At 32.6% G+C, this 24,651-nt stretch overlaps 1 protein-coding gene across 2 annotated transcripts in view; it reads right to left on the bottom strand.

Moving 5' to 3' along the window:
* The window catches only part of LOC126830905 (ATP-binding cassette sub-family C member 5), a 37,889-nt gene extending 13,987 nt beyond the window's left edge, over positions 1-23,902 (bottom strand). For both annotated transcript variants that reach the window (XM_050561407.1, XM_050561414.2), the window contains exons 1-22: positions 23,776-23,902; positions 21,620-21,734; positions 19,253-19,426; positions 18,634-18,781; positions 17,744-17,891; positions 16,919-17,004; positions 15,816-15,989; positions 15,527-15,589; positions 14,995-15,079; positions 11,992-12,140; positions 10,544-10,651; positions 9,966-10,074; positions 9,531-9,748; positions 8,977-9,048; positions 7,999-8,123; positions 7,588-7,660; positions 7,172-7,375; positions 5,766-5,940; positions 5,332-5,478; positions 3,788-3,981; positions 2,944-3,087; positions 2,160-2,289 (exon numbers count right to left, since the gene is read on the bottom strand). In XM_050561407.1, the coding sequence (XP_050417364.1) occupies positions 2,160-2,289; positions 2,944-3,087; positions 3,788-3,981; positions 5,332-5,478; positions 5,766-5,940; positions 7,172-7,375; positions 7,588-7,660; positions 7,999-8,123; positions 8,977-9,048; positions 9,531-9,748; positions 9,966-10,074; positions 10,544-10,651; positions 11,992-12,140; positions 14,995-15,079; positions 15,527-15,589; positions 15,816-15,989; positions 16,919-17,004; positions 17,744-17,891; positions 18,634-18,781; positions 19,253-19,426; positions 21,620-21,711 (2,818 nt within the window). In that variant the 5' untranslated portion in view covers positions 21,712-21,734; positions 23,776-23,902. The remainder of the gene's footprint in view (positions 1-2,159; positions 2,290-2,943; positions 3,088-3,787; positions 3,982-5,331; positions 5,479-5,765; positions 5,941-7,171; positions 7,376-7,587; positions 7,661-7,998; positions 8,124-8,976; positions 9,049-9,530; positions 9,749-9,965; positions 10,075-10,543; positions 10,652-11,991; positions 12,141-14,994; positions 15,080-15,526; positions 15,590-15,815; positions 15,990-16,918; positions 17,005-17,743; positions 17,892-18,633; positions 18,782-19,252; positions 19,427-21,619; positions 21,735-23,775) is intronic.
* Positions 23,903-24,651: the final 749 nt, after the last annotated feature.

Raw genomic sequence — 24,651 nt, 5'->3', positions numbered from 1 at the left:
ATGGAAAATAAATACCTCGGAGATAAAGCAATGAATGCCAAATATTTCAATCTTATAAAATCAATCAATATTTACAAACCATACTTTAAGGCAGTGATTCCCAACGTGGGGTGCACACCACACAAGGGGGCTATTGGAATATTATGGGGTGGGGGGGGGAGGGCAATTTGAAAATGATGTCAATAAGAAAAAAATTTCACAGGTTTCATGATCACTTTTACACCAGAGCAACATTATCAAGAAGAACTGTAAGAAATAATGAGTCTGTTAAAAATTTCTTCAAAATAAAAAGAACTTGATGTGGCTCTGTGATGAGCTAGAGAAACAAACCGACATGGGCTTTAACATCTTACTGCCCTGCTGTTGTCATTCCAATCTTCTTATTTGGTAGAATATGATTTTAGTGCTGTGAGTGACTTATTATTGAAAAAAAGAAATTGACTGGGTATCACTAAACGAGGAGACTTGAGACTGAAACTGACTAAATTAGAGCCTCATATTAAAACACTTTGCTGTAAACACCAAGTACAAGGAACTCACTAACCTGATTTTTTTAAAACTAATTACTACCTATATAAATTAATTATTTTCTGATTCTTTATTATTTTATTTAAATAATTTTATTTTATCGGAAGGAATCAATATCGATTGAAAGATTCAATTTTATTAGGCTATATGCTTTTAAGAAACTCAATTTGTTTTCATATCGAAGGGGGGCACAAAATAATTTGCAATGTTGAGGTGGGGCATGGTACACAAAGGTTGAGAACCACTACTTTAAGGCTTCATGTGTTACAAGGATTTCGCTAAATATCAAATTTCTGACGGCTTAATCCACACTAATCTGTACTCTGATTCATTATTTAACATTTAATGAAGATAACAAAATTAAACATACATTATGCAAGAGCTAAATCTGCCTATTGCAGGTCTTTCTTTAGGCCTGGAATGTTATCTAAATTATTAATTAGACATTAATTAATTTATCTAGACCATAATCAACTCTCGATGCCATCGCTTGCCTGCAATGTTTATTGGGCCGACTTTAGTAATGATGATAGAGGCTAGGCCGAAAATTCAATTGTTAAAATCTTTGTTCAGAGTGGATCAATTTGACTGAAATTTTTAGCAAATTCCCTTTATGTTATCTAGTTCTTAACTATTATAGTGAGAACTACCAGCTCTTTATCTAATCTCCGCTACCAATAAAAGACAACAGTGTCTAGTTACATAGCAAACAGCATAGATTGATGAAATTTCAATTTATTGCCACTTTGTAAATACTGAACGGAATTGAACTATTTTTGGTTGATTTTCCTATTAAACTTTAACAATATGTAGTTTGCACGGATTCCTATAGCGCTAAATCAAACATCAAGCCTTTAAGTGTTCAAATTTAGAATTCAAATATCAGAAAAAGGATGCTTTAACTAATGTATTAGCATTGACACAGCTCTTAATCCGTATACAAGGCTTATTTCTTATTTGCAAAGATGATTAGTACAATCAGGTGATTCAGGTCGATTGGCCAATTTATTTTTCCTATAAAATACAATCCATTTAAATATACAGGAAGAAGCTTCAGCTCTCCGAAGTCTTGTCTGCGATATCACTTTAGTGGAAGCAGATGTTAAAGAACCAAGCCAGTCAGTCATCATACAGAATGATATTTTTCTAGTTGTGGATTACAAACACCAGGCGTATGTTTCAAGTTATTTATTAACTACTGTTAATTGATGAGTATTAAAAGAGTGTCATCAAGGTTGTCCAGTTAATTATAATAAACTGTGAATATCTGTTATAAGCAACTGTACCAATGTTTAAAGTAGTATGGCATGCCCACATTGCACTGAACATGATTAGCAGGGGATAGTCAATTCTTCCATCATGAATCATTATAAATCTTATCCTAATGCGAATGTGGGCATATAAAAAGGAAATATAACATTATAGGCAAATGTCAACATAATGTCAACCTTGCTTGTCAATTATTCATACAATATATGGCTTGTAGAATGTAGTGAGGTTAAAATGAGGTATTTTAGAAGTTCTAATTTTAATTGATAGCAAACAAGTTTTTCCTGAAAGATTTATGCAAAGAAACTTTTACAAAAATTAAAATGTTGTTGAGTTTACATACAAATATTGTAATCACTTACGTTCATCCATGTCTGCTGAAAACCTGTTCAATATTATACCAATAGGTGTTGTATCAAAGAATTTCATTGGACATTTCATGGTTTGTACTAATACCCGTTTATGAAGCTGACTAGCAGCTCGAAGTAATAACTGAAAATATATTAGGAGAGAAATTTCATATATATGACTTAATTTCACAATTCAAAGTTTTTATAAACAGACCTATATTAAAGTCAGTAAAGTCAGATAAAAGTCATCCATGACACCGATCACCAATTTGGTACTTGCTACATACTGTCTCTATAGAAATTATCCTTGTAGCAATGACTACCAGCAGAATTAACTGTACAATATGTAATATATCCAGACTCTAGATTCAATTAATATAGGTTGGATTTAAGGAGGTTGAAATACATTTTAAAGGCTCAATACCACTCTTGTTGTAACTGAATAATATGCCCCAATCTTTATTCTGGTCAACAAATTGTACTAGTTTACAATATTCCAATTAATTGATGATACAAATTTTATCTTAATACACCTTATTTAAAAAAATGGAAAAAATCAACTAAATGATTTGAAAAGCCTAACGTAAACCTTTTCAACTGTGACTTGGATTTTAAAATATTTTCGAACCCTCTGGACAAGTAAAATAGGATTTAATGGATAATTTACCCAACAGGTAGGACAATTAAACATCTAATACTTAGAATAAGGCTATTATTTATTTTCTGGAGCTGTCAATCCAGCAAGAGTGTTATTGTCCCTTTAATTACTTGCTTATTCTAAAGATATTGAATTTACCTTAACAAACAATAAACCTCTCAAAACAACAGCAATTATCATACAGACAACAAACAGACCATAAACCAGTGAATAAATATGTACATTAGGATCATCAGCAATATTCCTGGTATAAACAACTTCACTACTATTTCTAGATATATTCTGAAATAGATATACAATTAACAACTTTTCAGTTAAAGTATTCTAAAACAGATGTATAAATAACAGCTTTACATTTAAAGTATTCTAAAACAGACAGCAACTTTACAGTTAAAGATGCCTCATGTAAGAGCTAAATCTGCATATTGCATGTCTTTCTTTCGGTTCAGATGTTATATAAAGTAATATTTAGACATTAATTAAACATTACAAGTCTATAATCAACCTTCAAGATCTTCGGATGGCTGAGATCTTAATGGATTTAAACATCGTGCAATATCACTTACTTAGAAGCAAACGTTGGTAAGGAAATAATGCAAAATTAAAAAATATAACGATAAAATGGACAATTCCAGTAGCTATGAAAATCAACGATCTATGTTATATCCTCAGACAGTCATAACTTCACTTAAAATAAAGTAATTTGAATGAAATTGTCAACTTGCAGATTTTTGTTATATTTCGTTATGTCTCTTGATATAGGTCTTACATAATGCATCTTTAATGTATTCTAAAATATTCTAAAATAGTTTCTAAAATAGATTCTAACATAGATTCTAACATAGATTCTAAAATAGATTTATAAATAATAAATCTAATAATATTCTCTATTGTATACCAAATGTTTTAATCAAAATCTTAATTTTAATATATTTAATATATAAATAAAAACTTAATATTTTTTGTTGACAAAATTGTATACCTGTTCACTTTGGGACAGCCAGTGAGCAAGCCACCAATTAGCTCCCGTCTGTAAACCAATACTAAATATAAATACTATTAGCACTAATATAACTACTATATAGCCGCCTGCAGCTTTTATGTAACTATGGAAAACTTTCTTTGGTAACTGGTTCTCACTACTCTGTTGAGCTGCTACCAAATCATCTATATCAACTATAAGACATAAAAGAGAATAATTGCTTAAACCAAGAATACAGATAAATATTGTTATCTTCGAGATATGCATACTGGCAGCCTAATTGTCTTATAACACTCTTGAGAATTTTAGCTGTGATCAAGTTTGCTGCATCCTACATGAAAATATAGTGCTTAAGATAGTTTGAATGACGTTGAAACTTTTAAGAAAAATTTTATAGATTCTATGAAATTGGTACTCAGAGGTAGGACCAGTTGAATTAAGTCAAGATAAAGGGATCCTTATTGATAACTTGTTGTGCATTCTTCATGAAATATTCAAAGTGCAAGTCCCCATTGTACATTCAATTTTACTAGGAGTAATGACTTGCACTTGATGGTTTTGAAAGTAATGGTACTCTGATCATATCTGACATAAAAATCCTTTAAAATATTTTACTGCAACGCAAAATAACAAGCAGTTGTCATGCAAGATACACCCACATTTTGCAGCCAAAAAGCTATTTTTCGTAGAATCAGGGGCCATTTTCCAGGATGTTACAGTCCAAAAATATCAAAAGGAACCAAGATCTTTGGGATATAAACATATATTTAAGTTTCATCAAAATCAGATAAAAATTCTGACCTTTAGAGGGTTCCACAACCTTGGTGTTACATACTTTTACACTATTTGCATACAAGGAGCGGCTATTTTGTTGAGCAGTTTCTGTTTGATATTCACCAAATTTTGAACTCAACCATCATTAGGTTGTAACACTGATATATTTAAATATTTTTTCAAATCGGGTAAAAATTGTGACCTCTAGAGGGTCCACAAGCTAACAACCAGATTTTTTGTACAATCAGGGGCCATAATCCAGGAAGTTACGATCCGATATGTGTGGATATCGAAAGGAACCAAGATCTTTGGGATATAAACATATTTTTAAGTTTCATCAAAATTGGACAAAATTACATACTTTTACACTATTTGTGTTCATGAGCAGCCATTTTGTCGGGCAGATTTTATGAAATTTGAATTCAATAACGGAGATATATTGAAACTATTTTTAAAATCGGATAAAAATTTTCACCTACAGGTGGTCCACAAGCTTAAGTCATGATTTTTCGGATAATCAGGGGCCATAATCCAGGAACTTGCAGTTCCATATGCCTGAATATTGAAAGTAACCGAGATCTTTGGGACATAAACACAATTTGATCAAAATTGTTACCTCTAAAGGGTCCACAACCTTGATATTACATACTTTAACACTATTTGCGTATGTAGGGCGGCCATTTTGTCCAGCAGTTTCGGTCCGATTTTCACGAATCATCACTATTTTAAATCTGATAAAAATTGTGACCTCTATAAAAATGAATACTCACTATAATCATAGTCTCCTAAAGCAGCAGCTGTAACACTGGTTGATGACATAATACTGTATTGTTTTTGTAAACCTTCTTTTATAGATATATGACTTAAAGCTCGTAATAATTCTTTCTTTGAGAAACCATGCTGTACAGATTTACGATCTACAATTCAAATATCATAAATATAGAAACTTTAAATGAACTAGGTCTTAATAATAGTGTACATCCTGGCAAAGGATAGAATTAATAAAGGCTTTATACATAGATCAAGGGCGAACATTTTGATTGGTACAGCCAGTTTCTTTCTAAATTATGTAATGGGTTACCAAAGGATTAGCTGACCTCAACAAGATCTAGACACAGCAATGTCGACTGTTGGAAAGGATCCCAGCTTCTCCAATGAAAATTTGAATTACTAGATTAAATACTTTCTGCAGAAATTAGTTTACCTTCTCGATGTATAGCTGATTTAATTCTTTCTCTTTTAATATCTTCATATTTACTTTGATATAAATTAAACAATTCAAAATAATCTTTTCCTGCCATCACTAGTTCTTTATGTGTTCCCATCTCAGCTATTCTACCAGACTGCATTCTGATTACTTTATCACAGCTAATCAAATACTAGAAAAAAACAGAAGTTAAGGATTCCACTTCAATAGATTAAAGATAGTTCTGAATAAAATTTTCGTGATTTGGGCAATACTTCTATACTCTCCGTGTCCTGAATAACAGATCGTTTTCTGAATACAAAAATTAGGTGCACCTTGCTATTTTTCGTAACTGTTTTCAAAAAGTTCAGCAAATGTTCAGGAAGACCAGAAAATGTTCAGGAAGGCCAGCAAATGGATTTTTTAAAATAATTATTGCAGTATGAAGATGTTTTGAATATAAAATTATATAACATAGCATTGCAAGGCAATAAAACCAGCGGTTGCCAGGCAAGATACGTCCACATTCTGAAAGAGAGGGATAGAGAACAAGCTTAAAATAAAAAGCGATTTTTCGTACAATCAGGCGCCATAATCCAGGAAGCTATGGTCTGAAATGTGTGAATATCGAAATCGATGTAAAGATATATTTAAAGTTTCATCAAAATCGGATAAAAATTGTGACATCTAGAGGATTCACAACCTTCGTATTAAATACTTTTATACAATTTGCGTACAATGAGTGGCCATTTTGTCACAGAGTTTCGTTTTCAAAAGTGTAAAAGTGATACATTTAAACACTTATTAAAAAGGGAAAAAAATTGGGATCTCTAGGGGACCACAAGCCATAAATGCGATTTTTTCAACAATCAAGGGCCATAATTCAGGAAATTACGATCCGATATGTGTAGATATCAAAAGGAACCAAGATCTTTGTATTATAAACATGTATTTCAAATTTCATCAAATTCGGATCAAAACTATGTACTATAGTCTATAGGGTCCACAACCTTGATATACCATATATTTACACTATTTGCATACGAGGGGCAGTTTTGTATGGCAGTTTTGTCCGATATTCACGAAATTCAAACTCAAGGTAAAACGGTAATATATTCAAACGTTTTGTTAAATCAGAAAACAATTGTAGTCTCTAGAGCAATCAATGGCCATAATTCAGGAAGTTACGATCCAATATGCACGAATATCAAAAGGAACCAAGATCTTTGGGTGATAAACATCTATTGTAAGTTTGATCAAAATTGCGAATGAGGGGCAGCTGTTTTTTACACTTTTAAAAATTGGTATAACAACAAATGTAAACGGAAAGACAAACAGACAGACAAAACTGATGACAATACATGTATACTACCACTTGAAATGTGGGTATATAAAAATCAATTATAAATGTGGCATATACTAACCTCTAGATGATGTGTAACAAAGAGAACAGTTTTATCTTTGAGAATTTTTCTAATACATTGATGAAACACGTGTCTACCAATAATGATATCTAGAGCTGATAAAGGATCATCTAATAAATAGATATCACTATTACTATACAGAGCTCGAGCTAAACATATTCTCTGTTTCTGTCCTCCACTTAAAGTAATTCCACGATCTCCAATCTACATGAAGGCAAACAATACATTTATATAAATCTCTTTACAAACACAATGGCATTAATAAACTTAAAAAGTTAAATATCTGAAATACATTGACTAACAATGTACAATTCCACTATAATTTATATATTCAAAGTAGAGAAAATTTCACAGAAATCTGATACAGCTAGGCAGAAGCTATTCAATGATTTTTATTTGGGAATTTTGCAACTTACTTCCACTTTATCACTGGCACCAAAAGTTTCAAAATCATCATTCAAATGACAAGCTTCTATTATAGTTTTATACCTGCAATAAATATAAAGATGATTATTCTTTCCATTTTCTGATTTTACAAGTAGCGTCAAGCTACCTATAATTACCTCCCTTGTGTAATATGAACATTACTTAATCTAATGCTCTTGTTCTGGAATATAATGACAACACAGGTCACAATTATCTCGAGTGGAATGTTATTTCATAACATTATGTAAGTACAATGCATTAGTCAGCATAATGAGTGACCCAATCTCTGTATTGACCAAAGCCAGGATTTATATCTGTCACACACTAATATAGCACCACAGAGTACCCTGTTTCTAACATTTATGTAGAGTATAAAATTATGATAATCATCAAAAACATACCTGTCTGGTTGCAAAGGTTTACCAAACAAAATATTTTCTTGGGCTGTAGCATTGATTATCCAGGGTTCTTGGCTTAAGTAAGCAACACTGCCATTAACACCAATTGATCCGGACTTGAAATCCATCTAAAATTACAACAAACAAGCGATTGCCATGCAAGATACGCCCACATTTTGCAAGAGATGGACAGAGAATGAGCTAAAAAAAAGGCGATTTTTTTTGTATAATCAGGAACCATAATCCAGGAAATTACAGGTTATAAACATACATTTCAAGTTTCACCAAAATCGGATAAAAAGTGTGACTTCTAGAGAGTCCACAACCTTGGTATTACATACTTTTACATGTTTGCGTACAAGGAGCGGACATTTTGTCAGGCATTTTCGGTCGTATTTTCACGAAATTCAAACTCAACAATCATTAGGGTGTCACAGTGATATATTTAAACGTTTTTGTTTTTTAAATTGTGACTTCTAGAGGGTCCACAAGCGATTTTTCGAACAATCAGGAACCATAATTCAGGAAGTTATCTTCCGATATGCGTGATTATCAGAAGGAAGCAAGATCTTTGTGACAAACATACATTTACAGTTTCATCAAAATTCATAATCGATGAAGTGACTGTCTGATACAGGCCAATTTAGAAAGGAACCGAGATCTTTGGGAGATAAACCTATATTTCAAGTCTCATCAAATTCGAATAAAAATTGTGACCTGTAGAGTGTCCAGGGGCAACGACAATATACGTCCACATGAAAATGTGGGTGTATAATGGATGGTTTCTTTCAGCTTATATGTTACAGAAATTTAATTGGAATTTTGTCTAAAAATACATCACAATTTTTGATAAATAAAATGCTTTAACGCATAGCTCTTTGCATGATGGCAAAGTATTATACACAAGGTGGAGAAATCCCAAGAGTGTAGTAATATAAATTATAAATCTAATGATTTGATCAGCGAAGATAATCAACATACCCGTCCTAAAAGTGCTCCTAGTAAAGAACTCTTTCCACTTCCTTTCATACCACATATACCAACAAGATTTCCCTACAATATATACATATATTACATGTCTTAAAAGTTAAACCTTAGTTGTAATAGAAATCTAGCAGAACCTAACAACAACAAATTTGTAGTAATCATTATATAACTAATTCAGTGAAAATAATTTCTGGGCTCTGTAAATCAGGGCTCTTAATCCATTCTAGAACTGAGTCACAATAGGTTCTTAAGCTTCCATTTACTACAAATATTAAACAGGGTTCAATGACATTTATTTTTTGATAGTTTGCTTTGTAGCATGAAATATTTTGAATAATATTTATTTCCGCCACAAAAGATAATGAAAACAGGATGATACAAGTGTGGCTTACATTTCATCTCAACAATTCTTAATTACCAGTCTTGTTTATAATTTCTTGACATCATTGAACTTCATCATAAGAGAGTACTTTAACATTACATCAATAGCTTATTGATTCGTCAGAAAGCATGGTATATAACAGAAAATGGTTGATGAAAAACTTTACCTTTTTTATAGTAATATCAATATCATACAAATCTATTTTACTTCCTTCTCTCTTTAATTCACACAGAGCTCTTTCTTCATCAAATACATCATCATCATAATCATCATTGTTCTCCCCATCTTCTTCATCTCGTGTACTATAGGTAGTCATACTATTGTTTATATATGGTACATCATCTACTAGTACAGCGTTAGTTACACTATCTTCACATTCTAGATCTACAATAGCATCAAATATAAATAATAAGTAAGCACAAACAACAGTTTAACACACTGGTCATAAAATATAGTGTAATGGTAGATTGTGGTGTTCCCCAAGAACCAGGTAAGTATATCTGGTGACCTTAAACTGGATCTGATGAAATTTAAGTCAAGATTACATTACTATGCAGAAATAACCCATTACATATGAAAATATATCTTTTTTTTTACTTACATTCCTCTTGAGGAGCATCCCAACTTAAACATGCATCTTTTATAAGAATAGCTATATCATCATCTTCTATTTTTTTATGTTCAATAATTTCATCCATTAATAAAATTTCCTGTAAGTAGAAAAACAGACAAGATATTTGAAAAATCTTAATATAAAAGACAATGCAGGAAAATTGTTCAATAAAACTTTGAACTAAAAACATGACAATGCCTGAATGCTCACAATGCTGTCACTAAATCCGAAACTAAATATGCAAAATGAAATATAACAGGACTTATTCGTTTGTTTGTGGGGTTTAATGTTACTTCCGCCAAGATCATATTACAGACAGTATATAGGACTATGATAAAGTGCACATAGACAAATGGTACTAAAAAGAAACAGTTGTCAATTTAAGTCTTATCCTCTGTTCACCATTCAGTTCAGAATTCCACATTTTTAATAATCTAAAAATAATGTTTTGTCTTAAAATGTCATTTTATTGACACTTGTTTGCAGAAAAGAACGCCTATGCCTTAAAAACATACGATGCTATAAAATTTACCAAACAAAAGAAACATACAAGTGTTGTACAATACCTTATATCTACTGACAGCAACTGATGCTTCTGATAAAGTTCTAACACCATGCATCATTAAGGCCAGAGAAAAACTCATAGCATATAATACAGAGACTAAAGTGAATGCCTGTAACCCAAAAAAATAGTATAATTTTTAACAAAATGTTGATAATTTGTAAGAACTTGACCTTCTTAATATACAAGCAATCTAATGTCAATCAAAGGTCACAAAAGACATTTTTTACGATTTTGGGTGGTTCCATGTGCAAAACGTGCCCTTTTGGTCATAAAGTCTGTCACTGAGTCAAGTAGTGTGGTTTTGATTCCCATCTTGTACATGACAAGGAGTAGGGTCGCCTGTCCAACCTCGTGGATTTGCTCTGGGTTCTCCAGTTTCCTCCCACTGTTAAAGCGAATTATTGAAACAAAATTGAACTATGTCAGCCCTGAAATGATCTAGTTTGGGTCAAGTGGACGTTAATCCCTATTTCTCTCGCTCTCCATTACAATTTTTTGGATGCATTAATTAGAGACTTTGAAAGCCAACAACAATAGTACAATCAGGGGCCATTTCCCAGGATGTTACGGTCCAACATGTGACAATATCAAAAAAAAACCCAAGATCTTTGGAATATAAACATATATTTTAAGCTTCATCAAAACTGGATAAAAATTGTGACCTCTAGAGGGTTCACAACCTTGGTATTACATACTTTTACGCTATTTGCATAAAGAAGCAGCCATTTTGTCGGGCAGTTCGAAATTCAAACTCAACCGTCATTAGGGTGTAACGGTGACATAATTAAATGGGTTTTAAAATCAGTTAAAAAATGCGACTACACACAATCAGAGTGTATAATTCATGAAGTTACCATCCGATACATGCCAATATCGACAGGAACAGAGATCTTTAGGATTCAATGGATTAAATTATTTTATATATTGTAATATTGTAAAGAAGTGTACATTAATGTACAATAAATGTTAAATTAATAAATCTATTTCAAGTTTCGTCAAAATCAGATAAAAATTGTGACCTGTTGAGTGTCCACACATTAAATTTGAACTGATGGATGGGAACGACGACAATATATGTTCATATGAAAATGTGGGCGTACAAAAACAAATTAAAGGCTAGTAATCATTTATTGACAATTTTTCCAGCCCAATTCATTCCATGGGGTGTGGGGGGAAGCTTATTCAAGTTATGTGAATGTAAAGTTGTTGTGAACGTAAAGAATGAGACTAAAGAGTCTTAGTAAGACTGGATTGTAAACTGATTTTTGTTTGATTCGCACACTCAAGCTATGATCAAGGAGAGAGCAGATAATTTGAATATGTGAATACCCTATGGATTAACCCAGGGTATAGGAGAGTAGAACGGAATGAGACCACTGTTGAAACTGAGGATGGCCTAATTCAGGAACGATACTGGTAATATGTTGAGTTTAAACTAATTACAATTACCTGCGATGCTGTTAGATTATTTCCTGATAAAATATAAGCTAAAAAAATAAATACAGATGCCAAAACTGGCATCATAGGTACTAATGATGTCATAACACTTTGAAGGAATAAAGCTTTTTCTAAAACACTTTTCTCTTTTTTTCGTTTGCCTGAAAAAACAAAAAGATTTATTTCATTTATTTGTTGACAAATGTGGGTTCATCACTATTTGGATCTCTATTTATTTGGGTTCTTTAACCACAAAGAATATACTATGCGTGGAATCACAGCCAGATTCAGATGTGCTGGTTATTGTCATGTAACTTCTATTGACAGGCAAAAACTCAACAGGCCTAACAATATCCTATATTGTATTTTTAGTTATCGTGTCCCAAAGCATCAATCAATCAAATTGCTTATCTCTGCTTACCCTGCGCAGAAAATGTTTGTCTTCAACCTCCATCAAGGCATTCACCTAATGAACACCTACACCATGTTTGAACATTCTAGCTCAATTACAAGGAGAGTTATTGTGTTCCAAAGTCTCAGCCAATCAAATTGCTTATCGCTCTGCTTACCCTGAGCATAATAAGCTTAATAAGCTCATTATTGAATTTAATCAAGGTATTGATGTTATGAAACTATGCACCAAGTTTCATCTCTCCACTTAATTAGAACTAAAGTTATCATGTCCCAAAGAATCAGCCAATAAAATTGCTTATTAATGCTTACGCTAAGCAGAAAATGCTCATCTTCTAACTCTATCAAGGCATTTACCGAATAAACACCTACACCAAGTTTGAACACTCTACCTCAATTAGAAGAAGAATTATTGTGTCCCAAAAAGTCAAACTGCACGCAGCGATCCATCTACGCCATACGTCATTATGATCACTGCCCCAGTTAGCCGCCATTTAAAACGCTCACATGATCATTTTGGGGTGGGACTTATCGACTGGACTACAGCTTTGTGTACACAACAGACTAAAAATAACCCGATCACACACATGTATTATGTAAACACATGTCTATAGCAAAATGTCAACTTCTGTCAATCCGGTAAAAGCGATATATAATATGTGCCAGTGGGTAATATTGCAATACATTCTTTGCCAATGTAAACTGTCTTTAGAGTTTCAATCTGTTTATCGTTCAAAACAAGGTTAGATACTCCTAAATTTGTCTTCGCAAACAAAACCGCCTCTGTGAAATAACCTTTTATGGGCGCCGCCATATTGAATAATTCGAAGACTATTTTGTGATTCGGCTTTGATTAGTTTGACGTCTTTCATACACACAGCGGCTAAATTTATTCAATATGACAATAGAAGAGAAATAAATACTTCTAAAAATTACTAAAAGCATACTCAGTGTTTTCGACTAAAATCGTCGATGTAGGAATGTCGGATAATTAGCTTAGGGCCTGTTCTCAGGCAGAGCTAACTGTAGACAGGCAGCCTAAATTTGGGATGCCAAAAAGTGTGGCGGACAGACAGACTGGGAACAATAATCATATAGAATTTACTTTGGATTCAAGACGATGTGATCAGTTTAATTTAAAGATAAGTGTGATTCTTAGAAATTATTTTTATCTGTAAATATGTTGTTTCTAACAACAAGTAAAGATAGGTTACCAGGCAACCAAACATACGCCCACAGCAGCGAAATAGTTCGAGCGGTCGACAAGGGTTGTGTCCCAAAAAGTGTGACGGACAGACAGATGGACAAACAGATGGACAGACAGACAGACAGACAGACAGACAAACACATTTCATCATTCGAGCGTTCACAAGGTTCAACAATGGCCATAACTCTACCAGTAATTATTTCAAATTGGTGAAATTAATAGGATTCGTTTCACTAATTTAAATGATACATATAAAAATTTTGTACAGATCAGAAGATAACTTTTGTCATTCCTATGTTCATAAGGTTCAACAAAGTTAAACAAGGCCGATAATTCTAGACGTATATATTGGAAATTGCTGAAATTCAATAGGAGTCTTTGTGTCACTAATTTAAATGATTTGTATAAATTTCATACAGATCGCCTGATGACAAGGTGCAACGAAGTGAAACATGGACCATAACTCAACAAGAAATTAACGGAAATTGCTGAAATTCAATATGATTCTTTGATTTACTAATTTAAATGATGCATATAAATTTCATACAGATCAGAGAATAACTTTCATTATTCGAGCGTTCATAAGGTTCAACGAAGTGAAAAAAGGTCCATAACTGTAAAACAAATAAACGGAAATTGATGAAATTCAATAGGTTTCTGCATTTCACTATCTATATGATGCATATAAATTTCATACAGATCGTATAATGACATTTGTTGTTAGAGTGTTCACAAGGTTCAACAAAGTAAAACAAGGGGCATAACTCTAGAAGTAATTAACGGGAAATTGCTGAAATTCAATAGGCTTCTTCGTTTCACTAATTTAAAATATGCATATAAATTCCATACAGATTGGATGATAACGTTTGTCATTCACAAGGTTCAACAAAGTGAAACAAGGGTCATAACTCCAGAAGAAATTACCAAAATATTTTTTAATTAAATAGGCTTCTTCATATCACTAATGTAAACAACATACATATATCAATTTCAAAAAAACAATCAGATGATATATATAGCCTGTACGGTGTTCACAAGAAATTGGGCATATAAAAAATGAAATGATATATCTATGATGTTTTATTAAGTCTGTAATGAATGTAATAACCATAGCACTTCTCTCTGTTAACCTGGGCAGCCATTTGAATACAACAGCGAAATCAGAGACATGACATAGTTATACACGAGGGACATGTAAATCCTAGGGACTGCATGCTCTTTGTTTTTTGTTTATAGTTTAGATATCAATATTACTCAACCACACCCAAAGGAATATATCTTTTGTAATGTATATTATTGTACAGCACATTTGAAAACATTTTGTGAAAGCGTACACCATATAAATGATTTTATGATAATACTAATATAATAACACCTCAAATCATGTGAATACTTACAGTTAATTCTGTTTGTAAAAGCTGTTTCCCAAGCATTCATTTTAATAAGTTTCATGCATGTTAATATTTCAGTCATTAGGCCAACCTACAAGTAGAGTTTTTTTTATAAGTTTGGGTATAAAATTGCTGAGATGTTACAAGTATCAGATTTTAGTTATCATCCCTATAGGTCTGTCATTTGAAATCTGAATAAAAAATCAGAATTAATTTGACCATTGAAACAAAACAGTAGAATGTTATAATTAAAGATGCATTATGTAAGAGCTAAATCTGCCTATTGCAGTTCTTTATTTTGCCTTAAAATGGATAATCAAGGCTTAAAACTGATTGTCAAGTACCATTGCCGCGTTGATAAACAATCTATGCTACAAGTACATCTTGTCAAAACTTCGCTCAGAATAAAGTAATTTGAATGAAATTTTCAATATATTCATTTTCCATTATCTATTTTTTAACTACTATAGCTCTTACATAATCCAAATCTTACATAATGCATCTTTAATAGGAAAAACAGATTAATTTGAAGACATACCCTATCACCAGTATGTTGTATAGCTTCACTTCTAAATTTCTCTGTCCAACCAGCAACAAATTTCTATAAAATGGAAAGATGAATATTTCATACACACAGCACATATTTCATAGTTCCCCTCAATGCCAAATAGTTTTTGCCAGTTGTTGCCAAATTTTGAGTTATTTTGAGTCTTTCACCAGTGATTTCTATCTTCAATTAATTGAAATATGCTCAATTTGAAATGGTTTCATGTGTTTTAATTCTGGAGAGGAGTAGAGCATCACTGATTAAGGTAATGCATACTTACTAAAATAATAAAAAACATAACATAGGTTGCACATCCAATTAAAGCCCACACACCAATCAAAAAGCCCAGATATATAGAACCGGCTAAAAATACAACCGGTCCACCAATAACAAATGGTCCATTCGCCATAACTTCAAATAATCTCTGGCCATCATTACTACACATATTTACTAACTGAAAATAGAACAGCCAAGAGTCTTTACAATCTAGAGATGAAGGACGGTGCGGAGATGGCGGAAGAGGGTTGGAATAATGCTTTAATGCATTTATTTATTTCTTCATAATTCCAGTACAGTACTAAAAATACTATTCTTCTTATTTTATACATATTAAATTTTTACAGTCTGAACGTTTATGATGAATGTAAAGTGGCACAGATCAGAACAACTGACTGAATTTTCAGCTCTATAGAAAATTATTATTATTATTATTATTGATGATATTTGTTAGAATGCTGCCTTGTATGGAGTATTGTGTATGTAATAAAATTTATATTATCATATCACAACTTTGACACTTTTCTTTTAGAACTCCTATGTAAGTGGAAATATTCAAATATAAGTGGATCCTCATTTTTGATGTAGAATAGAGGAGTAGCCCTAGAGCTTCAACACCATTGACACTATTTAAATGGAATTCTTCAGTCATGACAAAAAGAACTATTTTTTTTACATCTTTACACTGGTCATGCTCAGATGAAGAAGCTTCTAAATGCCTTTTTCAGAATCTCTATAGGTCTCCACAGCTAAGACCTAGGCTATATGAATGTTGATTAACCTTACAATTTCAAACATCTTATAAAGTTTTCAACAAAAAGCTATTTTTAATGTGCAATAAGAAAATGGGCCGTTATTTAATGATTTTGGCTTTCCTCTTCGTAAACACATAAAATAAAACCCCAATGTACTCCAGTTTGAAGTGAAAACACTTAAAATACAATATTATTTTCTGATAAAACATGAGTAGGTCATTCAGAGCTCATTTCTTTCAAATGGGGTTATAAATAGGAAATATCAATGTGCTTTTTCAACTTTACATAGAACTGCAGAATATAAGAAATACATTTATGAGCATACTTATACACAAAATGGCACCTAACTTACCTCGCCTATTTTTTTATCGTGTAAACTACGTAACTTTGTTATTTTTCTATAAAACAATCCCATAATAGCACTTCTCACCCGTACACCTATCAACAAATATATATCAACTACAAAATAATAATCAAATGATGTATACTACAATAACTTTCACCGTATATTGTCAATATCCGTCAATCTGCCCATCATAAGCAACCATCAAGAATATGTATATTCGGAAAGTTGCAATAAAATCTATGTAGAATAATTTAACATCATATAATTCAGTTCTCTAATTGTTATTTTAGAGATTATAATCCCTCGCAAACTACAATATTGTGCAAGCTTAATCTCCAAAAGAAATATCAATCCAAAAATGGTTCAATTCCTTTCAGTATTTACATCTATATGATGTATCGAAAATTTGTCAACAATTGACAAATGGGATATGATCAAAGCAGGTCAGCACCACCTACAATTTTAATCTTAGAATCTTTTGATGGGCCTCTTCTTTATCCGACTGTATCCAAGCAGGAAGAATATCTATTATTGATATCTTCATCTCGATTTATAAATTAAATGTTAAATAATCAATCAGAATAGGTTACATTTTAGAAATTGTACGAAAAGAGAGAGAGAGAGAAAATGGGTTTAACGTCCACTCTACACAAACTAGGTAATTTTGGGACTAACACATGGTTCCATTTTATTTCAATAATTCGCTTGCGCGTAAGGATCTTTAGCAGTGGGAGGAAACCGGAAAATTGTCCGAAAAAGTACATTTACTGAAATTAGCGATGGAATGGAATTTTTCATTGAAAAATAATTTAGATAATTTCTAAAACTTACCATTCCAATAATTAAGTGCCCAGGTGAGTGAGTAAGATAAAGATCGACATAATTCACAAACAATGAGACTAGTAACAATAACACAACCTTCAACAATGTCAGATTTAACAGAAGCAACATGATCTAACAGAAGTCGTAAAATACCAGCCTAAAAAATGGAAAAAAACATTAATTAATAGCACATAGAATGATCAAACAAAATTGTATGTACTTATAGCTAGTGGTTACTATATACACTTTACAGCAAGTTCACACCCACCTGATTCAAATTAATTAAGCCATCATCACTCAAAGTTGCAAATATAGACCTCCCGTAAAAACAACTTTGCCAATTATCTAAGAAAACACTCTTGAGGTCGCAGTGACCGAATGCCTATTAGAAATGTGAATTCCATAATTACCATATACACAGTCAGTATGTGTACTCATTTATGCCTGAATGATTCCTTAATCCCCTAATTAAATAAAACAATTAGCTTAAAAGAGTGATTTAACTTTAGAATTTGTTTTATAAATAACATAACCAAGACAGTCGCTATAGCCATATTCCTGTATCATTTTGATCAGAATATATTGGGTTTTAAAACAAACTTTGTGAATTGATTTAATTCACTCTATATCAACTTTGAATTTAAGCATTAAATAGGCCAGATAATTGTGTTTATTGAATAATTTCGACCAAATTTAAGTAAGCAGAAGTTTACAAATTAAAAAGATGTAAGTGGCGTAATGAAAAAGGAATGAATGTTTGTGTACACATATGGTCATATATCGAATAACTTTAATCAGATTGGTATTCTCTAAATAAGTTCAGTATAAATAATCATGATACAGATTATTGTTTGAAAATGTAAATATCTGTTAACAAATTAAAAAAAATGTATACTTACATATGCTACAAATGAAAAAGTTAAACTAAATAGGACTGACAATAAAGAACAAATAATTCTGCTACTGTATGCTTTTCTGATAGCTCTACCCAAACTGGCTTTCTCTGTACCACGCTCTTCCATCTCCTTCTTCCAATACTCACTTAAACTTTAAAAAAGACAGAAAAATCTTAACTTACAAATAACTTTAACCTGACACGACCAAATGATAAAACGCCAGTCACCGAATCCCCAAAAGTGAACAAAAGCGTGTTTTGACTACCAGAAAGTGCACAGTGTCTTTAAAACTGGTTCAAATAAAATTGGGTTAGGCAACACAAGTTTTCCTCCATCAACTTTTTGTTTTTCTTCTACAAACTGGCAAGTGACAACCTATTCTTTCAGCTCAGATTTACGTCTTCTCCATATGTTTTTAAAAATATCACAGATAGTTAATTGCGCCCCCCAAAAATGGATTATCAGAGAAAGAGCTTTACACACAGAATTAAACAGTTTTATTCACTAAAATATACCTTAGATGTCTCCTATAATTTTAAGAGATTCATAAAATATTCGCAATAATTCCAATCAGTGGCGCATTAATTTCCATGATTATATAACATACAAGTGATAAACTCACAGATTAACATTAGCTTCAGCAGTGTCTTCTTCCCACCATTGTAATCCTAACACAGATACAATTCCCTTTTTATATATACACATCATGACAGGTGTCAACCAGGAAAACGTAATAAGGGAAATAACTCTAGCCTTTGAGATAGGTACCTTCGTAATAGTTCCCATGTCAACAGGTCTAAAATATATGAAAAATTACATCCTTTACCACGACATGTACATGTATAATGATGGGGTTCAAGACTTCAAAATATACAAAATGCTGAATAATAAAACGACATGTTATTACAAGTTTTATAACTATTCAAACTTTTCAATCAAACATTTTCAAATGTCAGGCACCTTATACACCCAACAGCCACAAATTCAACTCCATTAGGTGTAACAATATCTCTTAAAAACAAGGGTAAATTTAAACTCTGACATTCATATTATTGGGTGGTAAGCACAGTGAAACCCTACAAAACAGTTCAAGTAGTTAAGTCTCTAACTCAATATCATCCAAAATCTTCGACACTGAAAACACAAATTATTTGTCAATTGAAATCAACATTGATGTTGTGATTTTACCGGGAAATGATGGGCTTCTGATATCCAGTATTTAAGACAAGATAAACAGTTTACCATTGGTACACGAATCGTGTACTATAATGCGTTTCAGCGCCATTTGTAACAAGGGACTCGAAGAACGAGGCTAGAGATATTCTGCAAGTCATGTCAAACGGTGACGTCATATTCTTATCTGGAGAGCATGCCCAATAAATATTATCGGTGTAGACTGCAATAACTAGACGCTAGAGACTGCCGTTTGGTTGAGACTTCTGGTGTATTTTGCCGAATATAACTGAGTAAAAACGGTAACGATTGAATGTGAATCAGTTTATATACATTCATATTACATTATTATATGCGTTGCGACCAATTTATGTCAATTTCTAGGTCCCAAATATTAGCGATTTAGCTCCTTTAAACATACATTATGCAAGAGCTAAATCTGCCTATTGCAGGTTTTTCTTTAGGCCTGAAATGTTATCTAAATTATTAATTAGATATTATTTAACTTATCCAGACCATAATCAACTCTCGATTTTTTTGAAAAGTGATTAGACATAAAAATGGATAATCAAGACTTTTTTTTTATCGTATCGACTTTAGTAATAATGATAGAGGCTAGCCCAAAATTCAAAAGCTAATATCTCGGTTCAGAGTGAAACAATTTGACTGAAATTTACAGCATATTCTATTTACATTATGTATTTTGTAACTATTATAGCGAGAACTGTCAACTCTATATCTAATCTCTCATGAGCTAAATACTGCAAATTATTAACATCGTTTCTAAAAGTGTATTAAAGTACATAGTCTTCACTACTATAGACCTAATAAAATAGGGGGGGGGGGGATGTCCGAATGGTTACCACAAGCGCGTTGAATCATAAGGTCTGTCATTGAATCAACTGGCGTGGTTTTGATTTCCCGGTTGTACGTGACAGTCACCTGTCCAACCTTGTGGGTTTTCTCTGGGTCCTCCGGTTTCCTCCCACTACTAAAGACTCCTACGCACAAGCGATTTATTGAAATAAAATTGAACCATATGTTAGTCCCGAAATAACCTAGTTTGTGTCAAGTGGACGTTAAACCCCATTTCTCTTTCTCCTAATAAAATGTAATCTTGATACAAATTAAATCTCTCACATTAACTGGACTAAAAAAAAAATAAAGATAGGTTGCCAGGCAACGAAACATACCCCCACAGCAGCTATATAGTCCAGGCAGTCAACAAGAGTTGTCGCATATTTTTACTTTTTTCGTCTCATGACCTTAAATACTGTGTATAAATTTAAAGTCAATCGGATATTAACTTTAGCCTCTAGAGCGTCCACAAGATTTTTCAAAGTGATCAAGGGCTATAACTCTGGCAGTAATTATTAGAAATCGCTGAAAATCAATAGGCTTCTTCGTCTCATGACCTTAAACACTGTGTATAAATTCAAAGTCAATCGGATATTAACTTTGACCTCTAGAGTGTCCACAATATTTTTTTAAGTGATCAAGGGCCATAACTCTGGCAGTAATCATCGAAAATCGTTGAAAATCAATAGGCTTCTTTGCCTCATGACCTTAAACACTGTGTATAAATTTAAAGTCAATTGGATATTAACTTTAGCCTATAGAGCGTCCACAAGCAATTGTGGACGCCGGATGGACGGACGGACGGGGGCAACAACAATATACGACCACATTTCAATGTGGGCGTATAAAAATAAGAACTAAACAGAAGTGCTGATGAGATTATGACATTATACAATCACTGTAGTGTAACAAGTTGGTCCAAACAAAAGTTTAACAAATAATCTTCATTTAATCTTACCCATAATGAGGGAAGGCCTGACTAATGGAACGAAATACAGATCTTCCATTGGATGTGTTACTCTGTCTTGATTTTTTACTACACGAAGCCATTCCATCTTTTACTGGTCAACACACTGAAAAGGGCCATAAAAAGAAATGGTTATCAAGCACATTATCCCATTTTAGCCCTAAAAATAGTTTGATGTGGTGGGGATCAGATAAACTTTACTTCACAGCTGCACATTTGCCTCTTGACATAATTTCCTCGATTACATTGTGCAGATATTTGGAAAATGAGTGTCCAGCTGGGCATACCCCAATTTTTAAATATAAATGAGTCATAGAATATAATACATGACATTTTGATTTCATTTCAATATACCAGTAAATTTTCTAGTACCGGTAGCCTACTAAGTAGTGTTTCAAAGAGACATCTGTTTTAAAAATCATCAACAAGAACCAAAGGCTATAGATGTATTTCAGATATTGTTGGGGTTTTTAAAATTTAGTAATTCTGCATGACCGTCAAAAACTCTTTAGATAAAAGAATCCTTTTGCTACATTTTGCATGATATTTGACTATCATCATTCTTATAACTGGTCTGTGTAAGCAAGCCAAAATAACTGATAGACTAATAGTCTGATCATCCACCAGTAACAACATGTTGCCATCTTATTCTATTTCTTTATCTATCCATGCATATCTTCATCTCAATTCATTTATAATATATGAATTGGCTGATTTTTACATCAATTCAATTAACTATTGAATTGTTGAAATAGCAGATTCTTGCCATTAAAAATAGATATTTATGATTTTCTGGCTATATTATGGTATCAATATTGAGAAATCGATAAAATGGTAAAAAACACCATAAGAGAGTTTTGGAATTGTGGCACTTTAAACAGGAAGTTCCAGATATATTTTAATTAAACAGTGAGGAGGATCCATTATCCTTATCTTGTACAAATATCTGAATCTTTATGGTAACTGTTTTTAGAGAAATACACAAACTATCAGTTTCCATGTGGGGATGGCAGTAAGTCACTAAAATGACAATATATCCCCAATTTTCTGGATAGCCATGTCTACATATTTGCCTTGAGTATAGTGGTATTTTGATCATGACAACTATAGCCTAACGGTAGTGTTGTTTAATTGCTAGTCATTATTGGATTTCTCTATTTGGGGGAAAAAATTGAAATCTTTGAAAAGTTGAGTATCTTCAGTCATTTATTGCTTTGCCTATTCCAATTACAATAATTTACAATCAAATTTTTTAAAAAATCCTATTTTTTTCCCCCCAGCCTTACCTAAATTTCGTTTCATCTTATATATGGCCGAGTTTGTAAATTTGTGCGTTACCCTATCAATGGCATCAGTCAAGTCGTTTAGAAGACGGGGACATATTTTTTTAACGTGTTGTGTCCCTCATACTGGTTCTAGCGAGGTAAGCAAGGTCTTATTTTCTCACTTAGATGTTCATTTACATTGTTCAGGCATTCACAGGGACTGGCATGCGACCGCTTAGCAGTAAAAAGTTGCCCAGTAAAATTTACTTGGAAGTGAAATTTTTCACCAAGGATTCAATAGGACAGTTCCTGAACGTACATGGCGAGTGTAATGAGACCTACATTCAGAGCTGAACAGTCACTACTCACCAACAAAATATCATGAAGATCTTCCCACATCACTAATTAAAATAAATGGACCACATTGACCAAATTAATGAACTATTTTTACCTTAATCCACTTGTAAATTAATGATATCACCAACCATACAATTATTAATTGCTCTAAAATGTTTTTAAATACAAAATAAGAAAATTGACTCACATTGAATTCCTTTACAATCCATATAATGATATTACACCTGTGTGGGTGTGGTGTTAGCCCACTATAATTTATTATAAATGGTATTATTTCATCTACATTGTATACAATTCACAATAATATATAAAATATTTCTATTTTTATACGATCATATCTTTTGGTTTAAATCCCCACACCCTGTGACCCTTTTACATTGTTGAACATACATATACCGTTAGCTGGCTATATAAGTTATAAATAGATATCATGTACCAAATTGATTCATTCAAGACGATTTCATCCTGTAAATTATTATCTTTTTAAAGACATGAATGTAAAGGAACAGTGTCGGTTTGTCTTACCAAATATATTGCTGTCATGTTCCGATTTTGTTCTTGTGTTCTGAGATGGACTGTTCCGGTATTTTACTTCTTTTCAACGTGCGTTTTTTTTTTCAGAAAAATCGTGTTGTAACTATTTAAAGCGTCCTTCACCTTCATCCGGTGTAGCGGGTTTATACGGTTCCGGTTTAGTTCGGTCCCTTGCACATTAATTATTTGGTTCATCGTTTTCCTACGATACACAGAGGCGTAGCCGTGAAATATATATTGGGCGGGTCCGCAACCGTAACCCCTAACCCTAACTCTTTTTTAAAACCCCTACAAAATATAAACAAATCATTATGGTCACGTGGCTGGCTGAGCGGGCGATAAATATTTGGCTTAGGCGATATGTTTTTGGTTACCTACATGCGATTATCATGGCAGAAAAAAATTAACAAAATATTACTGACATGCTAACTAGACACAATTTTATGGACCACAGTTACTTTTCACTTGACACGTGTTACCAGGATGATTCTCTCTGTGTTTTATTTTAGCAATGTAAACCATATTGGGATATGCACATGTTTTATACAGATAGAATCTTAATTAATCCTAATAATTGTTGTAAATAAATAGGAGTTAGGGCCTACTATGGAAATTTTTTGGGGGTCCACGTATATTCAGCCCCCCCCCCCAGAAAAAGAATTGGGGGTCGCGCCCATGACGATACATAGTAGGCCTACACACGATGCGTAAATTTAACTACCACCGAACTGTTACTAAATAATTCAAAACATTTCATAAAGAAACATACGCCCACAGCAGCTAAATCACCCGGACAGCCAACAAGAGTTATCGGCATATTTTTACTTTTGTCGGTAGTGAAACATTTATAATACACTAAAATGAAGA

This window comes from Patella vulgata, chromosome 1, assembly GCF_932274485.2.
Source record: "Patella vulgata chromosome 1, xgPatVulg1.2, whole genome shotgun sequence".
NCBI classification, from domain to species: domain Eukaryota; kingdom Metazoa; phylum Mollusca; class Gastropoda; family Patellidae; genus Patella; species Patella vulgata.
This window is presented reverse-complemented; position numbering and strand designations above follow the sequence as displayed.